This window comes from Aquila chrysaetos, chromosome 22 (genome assembly GCF_900496995.4).
Source record: "Aquila chrysaetos chrysaetos chromosome 22, bAquChr1.4, whole genome shotgun sequence".
In the NCBI taxonomy this organism is placed as follows: domain Eukaryota; kingdom Metazoa; phylum Chordata; class Aves; order Accipitriformes; family Accipitridae; genus Aquila; species Aquila chrysaetos.
This window is the reverse complement of record NC_044025.1, coordinates 2522273-2536015: the sequence shown is the minus strand read 5'-3', so window position 1 is coordinate 2536015 and position 13743 is coordinate 2522273. Positions and strand designations below refer to the sequence as shown.

General features: G+C 53.6%; 1 protein-coding gene across 5 annotated transcripts in view; it reads right to left on the bottom strand.

Moving 5' to 3' along the window:
• Positions 1 to 843: 843 nt before the first annotated feature.
• SIL1 (SIL1 nucleotide exchange factor) overlaps positions 844 to 13743 on the bottom strand; it is a 100706-nt gene continuing 87806 nt past the window's right edge. For all 5 annotated transcript variants that reach the window (XM_029998177.2, XM_029998180.2, XM_041119367.1 and 2 more), the window contains 3 exons: positions 5985 to 6081; positions 3530 to 3694; positions 844 to 1301 (listed from right to left, as the gene is read on the bottom strand). In XM_029998177.2, the coding sequence (XP_029854037.1) occupies positions 951 to 1301; positions 3530 to 3694; positions 5985 to 6081 (613 nt within the window). In that variant the 3' untranslated portion in view covers positions 844 to 950. The remainder of the gene's footprint in view (positions 1302 to 3529; positions 3695 to 5984; positions 6082 to 13743) is intronic.

The window sequence follows — 13743 nt, the reverse complement described above, 5'->3', positions numbered from 1 at the left end:
AGGAGAACGTGCTGTACATCATGGACAAAAACCCCTTGGCTCACCAGCCTCACTCCCTGGAGATCATCTTGGAAGCCACCTCCCAAGACAAGAACAACGCAAGCAGAAAAACTCAATGGTTTGTTGTAGGGCAAAGCGTGCTTTGCTTCACCAGCTGGTTCGCCCCTATGATGGCAGGAGCGGTTCCACGGCTTAGATAGATGTTTTGACACCCAGCCCGTGGGGACGTGGCTGGCCTCCAAGCAGAGAGGGGCTGCAGGAGAGCTGCCACGGCAGAGCTACGTGACCTACGCAGAGGGGGTGGTGGAGCTGGGCTGCTTCGAGCTGGTCACGGCCACACTGACTTGACCGAGGGATAGTCCTGCTCCGAGCGAAGGCTGGATTAGAGACCTCCAGAGAGCGCCTCCAACCAACGTTTCAAGGAAACGACGCTCCGTCCTCCCATACAAGTGCAAAATAATCCAAAGGCAAACGGTGCTGTCTGAGCGCCGAGATGCATCATACAGAAGCAAATAAAAGATCACAGACACCGCAGGTCATCGCCAGGCAAGAACAAAGGCAGATCAGAGCTGTGGGAACAAACGCTTCCCTTTGTGCAGCAGAGCTGCCTAACAAGGACAGTCCCACATCCCTCAGTCCTGCCCACCCCAGATGAGCCTGCGGACACACTGCGAACACTCCTAAGGTACCACGGTTGGAGGCAACGTAAGCTGAGAGTCTACCTCATTCCCTCTAAAGTATATACCTCTATTTTTCCCGCAGTACCCCATGCAAAAAAAGCCATGCCCCCAAACACGTATGTTTTAATAATGAAGCTGTTGGCACATTTGCCCAGTGGTGGGATCTCATTTAGTCCAGCAGTTTATTCAAAAGTGCATTTACACTGGTGCCATCAAAACTCACGCTGTTGCCCTGAATTATCTGGAATTGAACTGAATCTACAGCTATTTTCATCTTAATTCCTGAATGATGGTATTTACAGAGCCAAGGAGTTCCTTGAAATAGCCCTCTTTGTCACCTTCCCTCTGCTCCTCTGCCGCCAGCTCCTCGTACTCGCTGCGCAGGAGGCCGAGGGTGGTGCTGAGGGCCTGGTCCCCCCGGTAGCGCTCCTTGCAGAAGGCCATCAGCACGCTGACCATCTTAAGGACCTTCTCCCGAGTGTCGTGCTCCGGCATGGCCAGCAGGTTGGAAACGACCACGCACCAGTCCTGCTCCACCACCGCCGGGACCAGCTTGACTTGCCGGTACTGCTGGATTTTCTCTTCCATTTGATCTCCGTGCTGTGAGTCCTCAAGTAGCATCTGTGGGAAGTGGTGGAACACGGATTAATATCCCTGTCAGAAAGCAACTGCTCGCAGGAGGTGACACATCATGGGAGGGGAGGACGCACACCCCCTAACACCTGCCTTGGAAAATGACTTGCAACAGAAAACCAAGACGCGGTTGTGTCCTGGTTCCCTGTTGCCCATGCATGAAGTTGGTTACCCACCCTGGAAAACTCTCGGTGACCAGGGTTTTCAGTACCACATGGCCCTGAAAGGGGACTCAAGGGGAAAGAAGTTCAGCAGAAGACCTGTAAAGACTCTGGGTCTGCTGCTTTGGGATGCCGCTCAGGCTCCTTCAGTGCCTAACAAACCACCGCCTGGCTGCATGCCGCTCTTCCGAAAAAGATGGAGATCTCGGTCTCCTTCAGCCACAGCCAGACCTTCCCCTCCCAGCCTGGTCCAGAAAACCCCAAATACTGAAATTCTGCAGGGACGGTGCCGAGAGCAGAAAGGTGCCCGCAGGGACCGGGGCAGGCAGGGCTGCCGGCTCCCTTCCCAGCGACAGACCTGCCCCGAGCAGCGCCGGGGCCGGGAGGAGGAAGGAAAACCTCCCACCGCCACCCTGACGCCCTTTGGGGCTTGGGTGGTGGAGTGGCTATCGATAGCGTGAAATTCCCCAAACAGGCTCCACTCCCCCAGTGGATCCTGCCAGCTTGGTTGGTGGCCCCTGTGATAATTATTCTGTCTGTGCTTCACTAATTAGTTCTGCGTAACACAGAGCTGCTCGCCCCGGACTGCTGAAGGCAGGTGAGGGCTTCTGCGAGGCTGGTGAGCAGAAATCCTGTCCCCGGGGGCCGCTTGGGTCCCCGAGGGCACCCATAACATTTTCTCTGACCTCTTCATCAGCTTGGCAATAGACTCCTGCCGTCCCCTGGGCGGCTGCTGCAGGGAGCTTGGTTGTACTGATTTACAGGACACAGTGTGGACAAGGAGCGACGACACCGAGGAGACGTCCCCACTCCCAGTCCCCCGAGAGGGCTGCCTGCTAAATCCCCGCTGGCCAGGCAGGATTTGGGGTGAAAAGGAAAGAGGGCAGCAGAAAAAGCCGTTCAGAGCCCCGGCAATTTGTGCTTCAGCGCAGAGAGGTGCCGATGGCAGTTTACGATTTTCAAACCAATCTATCTGACTGTCGCCCAGCCCACCCCAAATCTGCGACCACCGCTCAGACAGCCCTCCTCCCCACCAGACACCGAGGGGTCTCCCGTCTCCTCCATGAAGCAGCTGGAATTGATAGATGGCATTCCCAGTCCGAAAGGCAGCAAAAAATCATTGTTTTAACATAAACCTGAGAATTTGCCGAGCCTGCAGACTGCCCCCAGCCACAGCGGAGCTGGGAACAGATGGGGCTGCTGGAGGGGCGGCCATAAAACGTGCAGCAGGAGTGAACAGGAACGGTTCAGGTAAAATGCCCACATACTCTCCCTTTCCATGCGAGCAGACAGACAGGATTGCTGCATGTTAAAGCCAGCACCTGATAAGATTTCAGACCTGCTAAAATAATTTGCACCTTTACAAAGTCTCCTGGAAAACAACTGTTTTAAAACACAGACATTGCTCTGCGGTGCCTGAAACCCAAGTATTACAGCAGTAATAATCTGCAGGGCAAATTGGCTATAAACTGAGTGAAAGTGGATTTAATTTCCATTCTCTGGAGTAAGAGAAACGCACAGACTAAACAACGAGCGATGGCAAGGAAAGACGGGTTTTAAACTGACATTTACAGCAGTAATCCAAGGTATTTGAAAATAAAACACTTAACGTTGCGGGCTTGGCTCCAGCGAGGGATGTGCAGGCAGGCAAGGGCCTCTCCGGCAGGCAGGGGCACAGCAGCGGCGCTGGTCCCCGGGCACTTGGCTGGCAGCCGGCGGCTGGATGCCGCAGCCAAGCTCACTGCAGTCCGGTGCCTGTTTTCCCTAGTCAGGTCCTTGCCATTTTGTTATTTAAACACCCTCGGGTGGAAATGGCGATGGCGGTTTAATGAAAAAAATAAAGATTTAAGCGCGCTCTGGGCTCTCCCGGGCGCTCGTCCCCCACAGCAGTGGCCCGTGGGCTGGAGGGAACTCATCCCAACAGCACGGAGATGCTGGATCGGCCCCTCCTCACCCTCGTCCCGTGAGGATGCTCAACGGCCCCTTTGGCTCGGTGAAGGGGTGAAGGTGGGGAGTGCCTGGCCGGGTCCCGTCCCCTCCCTCCTGGCTCCTCACCTTCTCCACGATGAGGTCGTAGAGGAGCGTCACCACACGGACGTGGAGGGTCTCCATCCCCTTCTGCCTGAAGAGGCTCCTGAGGACCTGGAGGCCGCCCAGCTTGAGGAACTGCTGCTGGGCGTAGGGGAAGTGTCTCAGCATGGAGGACAGCGCGAAGAGAGCCTGGTGGGGAGAGAGGTCCGTCAGCACGGTGGCCACAGTCGCTGCATTTGGCGCGGTCTCTCTTCATGGCATCCCACAGGGACAGGAGAAACGCGCTCCAAACCATTTGTGCAGAGCTCCCTGGCAGATGCATTCAAACCTCTCCTTGCTGAGGAGCATCTCCGAGAGCCCCCTTTTCTCCTCATCCCAACCCTCCCCGGTGCTGTGAGGCTGCCTGAACTTGGGTGACTTCCCCCCAGACTCCAACTCAGACTGTCACCGCATTCGCTAGAACGATAACCCAGAGGGACCTGTGACCAGCACCTGAACAGACCCAATGCCATCGCTTCTCCTCACAGTTTGCCCCCACCGGTCCTCGGCACAGAGCCCGGCTACGGGCTAAGGACAGGGAGAAGGGGGGTCCAGCACTGCTCAGTGGAGCCTGATCCCCTCGAGATGATTTGGACACCTCTCCCTCACACCCATGTGGATGGAGGACAAGATCATGATGTTTCTGAGGACACAGTCCCAAAACAGGGTCTGTCACGGTGCAGCATCACGCACCGCCAGTGAGACACCAGCACGCCCGCACTTGCCTTGAGCGGCATGGGGTTAACACCGAGGAGGCAATTAGGGGCCAACCGGCTGAATCTTACACTCCTCTGGTTTTGACAACCGCGGTTTGCAGAGGGGACGGGCTGACGCTGCCCGGGGCAGGGCTGCTGCCTGAGCGGGGATGGGGGTGCTCATCTGGGTGCCTGCCAGCGATTAGAGCCGGCTCCTCCGCGCACCGAGGTGGACCGTGCATCCCCGCTTTCCTCGGACAGATCCGAGCTGACAGCCATGTCTTCCCCGGTCCCACTTGTTTCTATTTTCCATCTTCCGAGTTGCCACTGGTGAATTGGAGGATGTTTCCGTCTCCTTTTTTAACCATAGGCCAAAGGACAGGGGAGGGAAGAAATGCACTTTTGGCCTCGCTGCTGCACACCGCAGTGAGCGCCGGGGCAGAAAACCCACCGGAGCGGGAGCTGTGGGCTGCTGCTCGGTGTGGGAAGGGGCCGGGGCACCGACCTGTCCTTGGGATCCTGGCCTGGAGATGGGAGACCGTACACAGCATAGGAACTGGAAATTAAAAACCTCTGCCCTCCTGGAAAAGGGGGTTCAACCCTCAGAGGCTCTCGTAAGGTCACACGTGAATGTGGACGATACTGAGCTCATCCCTTTCACTCTTCTGCAGGTGCTGCCAGCGGGACGCGTTCAGGCTCACTGGAAAGAATCGCCCTGTACCCAACCACCCAGGGGTTGAAATGATGCTGGTCAGGGCCTCTGCATGCCCAGCCATCCCTCCCCACCCCAAAACAAGCTCCGGCTTGAGTCATGGGCACTCCAGGGAGGAGTTTCTGAGCACGGAGCATCCTGTGGTGCACTTCTCTGGCTGGGACCTCCTTACACATGTGGCCAAAAGCAAAGGGGTTCCCCAAACTCTCCCGTGCCTTTCACTAGTGGGAGGACCCTTACCATGGACTAAAGGGGAATGTGTTTGTAGGAGCTTGTTAAAACACTGGCAGTGCGCCACTGTTTGCATAACAGCAGGTGCATTAAAGATGAATGAAGGAGCTGGTGGCTCCCTTTCCCCACCGAACCCCCTCTCACAGGAGGTCACTGTGTTAAACGATGGGGCTGGGTTTTCAGGAGCAGCCAGATAATTTTATGGCCCGTAAACAGAGGGAGCATCACACGCTAAAGCAAGGGTAATGAGATCTCATGCTCCAGGGATTACAGCGAGGAGGGAGGGAGGGAGGCACTGAGGAAGCCCCCACCCCGACAGACAGCACTGCACATTTGGCTGGGGGCTCTCAGCGCTGCTCGGCTTGCTCCAAAGCCACCGCCAAAGGCAGGACACGGGGCTGGCTCCAGCAATTAGCTCCTTCCAAATGTCAGCTCCCATGTTTGTTAGACTCTGATGGTTATGCCTGCCACGGGGACCCTTGCCTTTCCTCCCAGAGGAGCCGCAGCACTGAGCCCTGTCCCCCACGGGGCTGGCAGAGCTGCTGTTTGTGCCGCTGCTGGCAGCGGGGGCGAGACCAACAGCGCTGGGAGGCCAGCACGCACCGGCCAGCCGGGGCTGCTGGGGGTGGTCCGGCACCCAGGGCCAGCCACTCTCCTGCACCCATGGGGAGCAAAGCCCACCCAGCATGGGGACCAGCGCAGGGTCCCACACTCTCACGATGGCAGCGATGTCCCGAGGAGCACTTGCATTGAGTTCAGCACAAAAGCAGCTTTACCCAGAGGTGCATCCCCACTTGCTCACCTTCTTCTTGACAGCCAGGGGTTGTTCCGTAGCCAGAATAACCAGGAGCTTCTGCAGCGCACCCCCTTCGATTGCTTCTATCTGGACTTTGGGGTTGCTACAGGGAAAAAAGCAAAAGGCAGGTCACCAACAGAGTGGGGTATGGCAGGGTGGGACAGAGTCCGGGTCTGTCTGGGGCAGCACCCCGCAGTGGACATGAACGAGCGTCAATCCAGCCCGACCCCAGAGCAAACCCCTCCAGCTGCCACCGACCACAGTTTGCGGTTATGGAGAAGGTGTGAAGCCATGCAGGCCATCTCAAACACAGCACGTGACTGATGCAACCTGAAGCGATGGCAACGGGGCTGGGGAAGGGCCCACTGGGCTGTCCATATCACCCCACCACATGGCCATGTCCTACCTGTCTTCCCCTGGCAAGGAGCCTTCCCCTGGGTTTCCCTTGCAGCTATTAATCCTCTCGCTTTGCATCACATTTATTCCTTAACAGCCTTTTATTTCGGCTCTCACTTTCCCCCTCTCTCCCACTCCTCTCTTGCTGTTAACATGCTGATTTATTTAAACGCTTCTGTGCTGCAGGACTGGCCCTCCAGCTCACCTGGAGGAAGGTCCTGCTTGTTCCCAGCACCTCTGAATCACAAATTATGCCTCGTCTCACCACCCACACACCTCTTGCTTGAAGTGCTTTTCTCCAAGGGCTATATAAATGGCTAAATGCATCCTTCTGTCTGCAAGAACCAGGCTAAAATTTCAGGTCTGGATGTGAAGAGCTGGCCCAGGTGCAGGCAGACGAAGACAAACCTTGCCTGCTGTCTGTGCTGCCCCTGGGTACTGGCTGCCCATGCAGGGGCATCTCAGCCATGCAGACACTTTGCAAATTCACTTCCAGTACATCTTTGAAGGTGGCAGAGAGGTTAGATGCTACAGGCCCCTTCTTTGGCAGGGCTTTCACAGTCAGAGCATAACGTACTGCCTGTCTACATCCCTGATCCCAGGTCTCGTGCTCCGAGGAAGAGCTCCAGCACTTCAGCCTTTGCTCGACTTTGAAGCAGCAGTTGCACTGAGGCCAGACAAAGGTCACGCATCCCTGCCACAGCAAAACACACAGCTCTTACTGCAACCAGAAAGCTGCTGGAGCAGCCAGTGCCAAGCATCATCCAAGAAATAAGAGAGACAGAGGCAGACAGGGTCATAAAAAAACAAAAACAGAAGACAAATGGATTTGGGCAGGGAGCAGCTTTGAATTAAACCCATGGCTCCCAGAAATACAGCAAAACACTAAGCTCATCTATGTCAACCAAGGTGCCGGGCAATGTCTCCAACCCTCCCTGCTCCATCCAGGCTTTGCTTCTCGCACCATTAGGAGTCATCCACAGCTCGGAGGTGGCAGATCTGGTGTGCAGGTTCCTGACTGCAATTACCAGGCTGACCTCAAGGCAGGAAAAAGGGGGTTCTTGAAAGCCACCTTTGATTTCTCCTTCGTCACCCGCTTGCTACGGCAGGCACCCTGCCGAGGAGGGGGACATCTGCGACCTGCCCAGAGAGGGCAGGAAGGAGAAAGAACAAACCCAGGAGCTTCAGGATCCTCCTGCAGAAGAGATTTTCACAGCACGGTCCACAGGTGCACCCGAAGACCCCCGCGTGCTGGCACTGCAGTAGCCCCAGCATCCCTGGGTGCAAACCAGCTTCTGGTAGTGCCTGGGTCCAGGTGGGACCTGATGCATGTACCAAGACGTGTTTATCCCCCATCCTCACCATGTCAACAGGTGCAGCAGAGTCTCCTCCTGCAGCAACAGGATGTTATTTTCCCCCTCAGTATGGTGGGAAATGACCCACCTGGCCAACCCCCTCTTCCTGCAGAGCAGCGATGGCATCTCTGGTGGCCTGGCCTGGGCTTTGATTTTGGAGAGTCAGGAGTCAATGCAGGCAAACAGCATCAGCCCCAAAACCATCAGCTGCCCCCAAGCAGCCCCTGGACCCAAGGTGATTTTCCTCCAGATGACAACCACTGCTCTCATCTCCAGCCACACCTGCACTCACACGGACAGCCATGGCCCCTCCAGCACAGCGACAGCCCATGGACGGTGCTACAGCCCCGCAGCATCACAGCACCCCATCCAGCCTCAACAACTTCTCCCAGGGCAAAGATGGGAAGAGTACAACGGTGGAATGGAGGACAAACAGCTCCCAGAGCACTCGGGAGTTGGCTGAAGACCCGTCTAACATACCCCAGCAGGCGGAAAGGTGCTAAGTGTGACGCTCGCCTCAAAAGAGCCAGAGATAAGGAACATCTACCCTACAGAAGTACACAAATCCTGCACCTCCTTTCGGTCCAGATGGATGTATAAGCCAGACATATCCAGGGTTTGTGATAAGACTCCTTCGGGAGTCCAGAGACGCAACACCCAGAAGGCAGCAAGGAAACGCAGCAGTGAGAAGCAATACATGTCCCAAGGTCGCTGAAGGTGCCCTTGGCAGTGAGCTGGGCACAGCTGGTGCTTGAGCTGGGATGGCTGAGCACAGGCGTGCTCACCACAACAGCGTGAAACCTTCTCCTGCAGAGGCTAGGCAACACAAGCAGAGCCACTGGGGCCGTGATGACAGCCCTGCGCATCTCCAAAACCCACCCAGCCGCTACAAGAGATGCACAGACATAGCCCTCCTGCTGTGACAAGCTCTGCTGAAAACCAGGTAGGAGGGGGAAAAGGAGTTTTCTTTCCAGCTTTGTTTTTCCAGCGATGACAGCTTTGGTCTCTGCCTTTGTCTGTGTATGGTTGGGTTGTGCTTGTTTCTGCTTTGAGCTTTTCTAGGGGAAGTCATGGCGCAGAGGTTTGGCTTTGCCTGGCACATCATCAGCCACGCTGTCAGGCACATTTTCAATGCTGGGGCTCTGTGACCGGTGTGAATGAGAGGGGGAGAAACCCCAGCTGCATTTCCAGATCCCAAGGAGGAGCTGGCAACTCTGACACTCAGAAAATACAACTTTTGATCCGAAAACCTGACCAAATTTCACATGCAACTCACTCTGGGCAAGGGAGACCAGAGTAAGTACAGAGCGAGCTTGCAGGCAGGCACTTTTCTGAGTATAACTGCACTGAAAGGAGAATCTCCTGTGCCAGAAACCTCTTAGTGCCATTCAAGGAAAATGTTAAGTTTGGGATATCCAAGTTCTTTTGTCACATCTATCTAAAATAAATAATAAAACTCTACAGCAAGAGAGGCAACTGAAAAATTGGTATGCCTTTTAATGCTTGGTTGGTCACCTGGAGGATTAGATCTAATTAAAATCTCTGAACCATGGAGCTTTTGCCAAGGAGCACCTCTAGAGGTTAGAAAGCCTTCCTGGATGGTAGGCGTGTTGCTCACTTCTCAATGTTTCTGTTGTTTAATGTCTCTACTATCAATAGTTCAGGCTTCACGCTAACAAACAAGCTCATTTGAAGGTTTGGAAAACTCAGCACAGATCTGTACAAATTACACTGTCAAGCCCAGGGAAAAGCAGCCTGAACAAAATAAATACAATGAGACAGACTATGGAGCACTCACATGGGAAATTCAACCTGTGCTAATCTGCTAATGGGTAAGGGGATGGCGGTACCAGCAATGAAATTCACTGAAATGAAACTCTGAGGCTGGGACAGGAGTGCAATACGGCCTACGATGACATCGCGTGAAACTACAGTGATGGCAGAGATTTGGGTGTGCTCAATGGATTAGATAAACCAGCCTCAAACCTGGGTGAGGAACAGCCACAAGGCTACAGGGACTCAACACAAGCGTCGTGCTGGGGTTCAAGCAGCTTCCCAAGAGAGACCCCCATGTGCTAAACAGCCCCAGTTTGCCCTGGGAGGACCCACCCCAATCGCGGGGTCATACCACATCCCCTCCAGACGTGGCCCTCACCGCACATCTGAGGTCCTTGTGCCTCCCAGCCACGTTGCCCACATCCATCACATCCATCTCTCTCTCATTCTGTTCCTGAAGAGTAGAAAACAAGGCTGGGTACAGGCTCCTCATGATTGATCAATGCAAGAAACCACTTGGGCGCTAGGACAGGCTAGGGTTAACGGGCACGCTGTCAGTGTTCACGCTGCCCAAGATGCGTTGAGCAGGGGTGAAGAGCTTGGGGAGACCGGCAGGAATCTCTCCTGCCCACAGGTGCCCACGCCACAGTGTCTGAGCAGCTCCTGAGAAAGCTCTGTCCCTTGCAAGGTGCGCTTTGTTCTTCGGCAGAAGTTCCTGAAGTTCTTGAGACATGGGCCATCCATCCCAGATTGTGAGAGAACCTCTGAGCAGCTCTGGGCACGGGCCACCAGATCCTCTCTATATGGATCCTGGAGATAATACTCTCTTTCCCAGGGTGTAGACTATGGTCTACTCTGTGTTTTCAAATCCCAATATGGGCTGGTCCTCCATCCAACTCAAGATGTCCCAGCTGCCTGCAGACCTCCTTGCTTCTCCCCACCTCTCCCAGGGACCTCTGCAGACAGGCTCACCTAGCAGTGATGGGGCTGCCACAAGCAGACTGCAGCACTTAAGACGCACCATTTTGACCACAAGACAAACAACATTTATGTTTCCCACTGCTACCTCCTTACGAAGCTCCTGGAATTGTGACTTTGCCGAGCACAAATCTAATGTGCCATTTCATCAGCCCAGCACGTTTGCCTCTCGGTGGCTGGAGGAGGATGACCATGCCCTTCAACGGAGAGGGGAAAAAACAAGAGCAGGGGAGGGAAAGCCAACAGAAAATCTCCATTTGAGCCTGCCTGCTGCAGCTTGCAACGGCAGAAGGAAACACTCCGTTTTCTGCCAGTTTATATTTCACTGCATTGGAGTTACAACCTCCCACGAGAGGCCAGAAATTATTACAGTCAAGGCTTGTTTGCCAGGACACCACAAGCCTCAACAGCTCACGGAGAGGGGAGCAAAAGCAATAAAAACAAGAGCCGACGCGCTGTGATCAGCGCTATCAGAGTAAAATTGAAATGAAGTTGCTGCAACGCCCCAGCGACCAGTGGCAGGTCCTGCCTTGGGCGGGTGGTGAAGGCAGAGATGGCACCCAGCACCTTCCACAAGCTGCTGGGTCAGGATGTTTGCACCCTTCTTCCTTTTTTCTTACAGTAAAGCTCTTTGTGGAAGCAAAGGAAGGACCCGTTAGGATGAGGATGACCAGCCAGAGGAGCCACCAGCACGATGGAGGCTTCCTGGAAGAGACGTGGTCTCACAAGCTGGGATCAAAGCCCTCCAAAACAGCCTCCCCACACGCTGTAGCTTGTAATTCCCCCGCACCTTGCTGTTGGGCTGTTAGGGACCTGCTCGTGGGACGGCTGCCATTTCTCCCTGAACATTGTTTTGGGCGTGCTAAGGAGCAGCACCGGCACAGGGGACACAGCTGTTGCTCCTGAAAATCCAGCACAGGCTTCTCCTTTACCATTTTCGCTGGCAAACTCATTATATGGAAGCAGCTCCCGTTTTGCTGAAGAAAGGATTTTTTAAGAGTACTATCCGTCGAGAGATACCCTTATCCTACTCCTCCTAGAATGACCCCAAGTACACGTGCACAAATTTAGGAGACTTTTCAAAGTTTTTCCAGGCCGCACGTGAGGGGCATGGGAAGACTGAAAAGCAGCAACACAGCCCTGAGGCAACAGTGGCTCTTGAGTTAGATGGGAACTTGCAATACGGCAGCAAAATTAGATTTAAATTAAAAAAAAAAAAAAAAAATGGTACGGAGGGACCTGGGGACTCGGAAGCACAGAGCAGGGCAGGCAGGCAAATGCCCTCGTCTCTAATGCTCCAGCAAGGACTCACACAGAATATTTATTTCTTGGCCTGCTGCTTGTACAAACCTCAGGAGACCCTAGGAAAAAAAGGGTCATCTCCTAACTCTGAGCATCCTGCTGAAGCCAGGTAGAGAAAGACCAAAGAGAGGTGCGAATGGGGGAGTGCAATGGAGGGGATGCTCCTGCCCGGCAGGAGCAGGGTGCTGAGCACAGCACTCCTCCTGCCCTGGCTGGAGCATGTCCTGCTGCGGCAGCAGCTGCACACCCGCTCTCGTGGTCACCGGCTGCTAGGCTACACCAGCATCCTCCCCAGGGCACGGGGAGGTAAGTCTGGAGAGCTCGTGCTTTGATGAAAGCCTGACGTGATGGTGAAAAGGCATGATAATCACCAGGCTAGACAGGACTTAATGGGTCTCTTCTCTCATCAGAACCAGCGGTCTGCGATGCCGTGTGGGAAATCAAAGCCAGGGATCAAAGTCTGTAAGTCTGTGAAACAGCCTAAAAAATTTAGTATAGTCTATTTAGCTTGTGCTGTAACCTGAGGATCAGAAACAGGCAGCAAGGCAGCATGGCTTACCTTGCCCGCCCCCTCCCTCCATCCCCCTCCCCACTTTTCACTCCAAAATTTGTTAACAAAGAAAATGAGAGTGCACCAACGCTCTGCTCGCAGGAGAGTGAAGTGGCTCGGACTGAAATGTGCCTACGATGGCATTACAGCTCCAAGCCTTGCCCGGCTTCTTGTGCCTCTCAAGCCGTCACACCTGGGTAAGAATTTGAAAGGCAATGGAAAAGGTCATTTTTGTGAGTCCTGGAAACCAAAAGCAATACAAGCAGGGTCACACATGAAAAGGCCAATGACTTTTTCAGAGGCCTCTGTGTTTGGAGGATTTCTGACAGCTCTTGTAAGTATATTCATGCTAAAACTACCTGACAAATAATAGATAGAGAGATAAAACTGATCATTAGGATGTCAACATTTAAATGTTTGACTGGAATTCAGTAATCCCAGCCCGAACTATAGCTGTAAATCTGAGAGTCTGAATAAGGGCAGAAAAAAGAGGCAGGATGATCAGCAGCTCGTTAATACTTGCACAACTGAATTTTAGATTGCAGGTTTAAGGAAAAAAAAAAAAGGCGTTAAAATAGTCCAAGTGAGAAGTGACACATGGGGAGAATATGCTTTCCTATTGCATTGAAAGCCCTGGCTATGGCATGAACTATCCCCATCGGAAATGACTGCGGAGCAGCTGCAGCGAGCCCAGCCAGCTCTGAATCCACGAATTCCAGCTACACACGGAGTGGCTACACCTTCTTCCAAACTTGGTTCTTAAGAGGAGGATACCCAGGACAACTCAAGGCAAACAGTTCTGTGGCCCCCTCATCCTTTGAAACAACCACGCTGGCTCTGCCGTGGGATGCCAGCAAACGATGCTGAAGTGCAGGATTGGTGAATCTCTTACAAAAATACATACTTAACACAGAGGCTTTCCATTATTGCAGAGTCCCATCCTATCGAAAAGAACATTTGCACACGCAATATGAGATGTACAGGGTAATAATAAAATAACCCCAACAAGCCTGCCTGTGACTATCCGGAGTTAGAAGGAGGAGGGATGAAGCACAGACACCCCCAAAGCCCCCACCGAGGTCCGCATGCAGCAGAACTGGCCTAGAAAGCCTCTTCTCTGAGCATCAGCTCAAACCTGAGTTTATCACAGACAAAGGCCTTCAGAGCTTTGACTTAAGGAGATTAAAATCCACCCAGAAAAATGGAGCCCTAAGTAGTTGTGCCGATCAAAATACAGCGAAGAAGAAAGTGGGGGCGAGGGGGGAAAACCTGACAAAAGGAAAACTAGGTTTCAATAGGCAACACAATACAACAATTTCATAGGAAAGATGTGAAGCATAAAAGAGATGTTAGATGTTCAAAAGCACAGAATATAGGAGAGACATAAAAAAAACCCCGAGAAGATGAA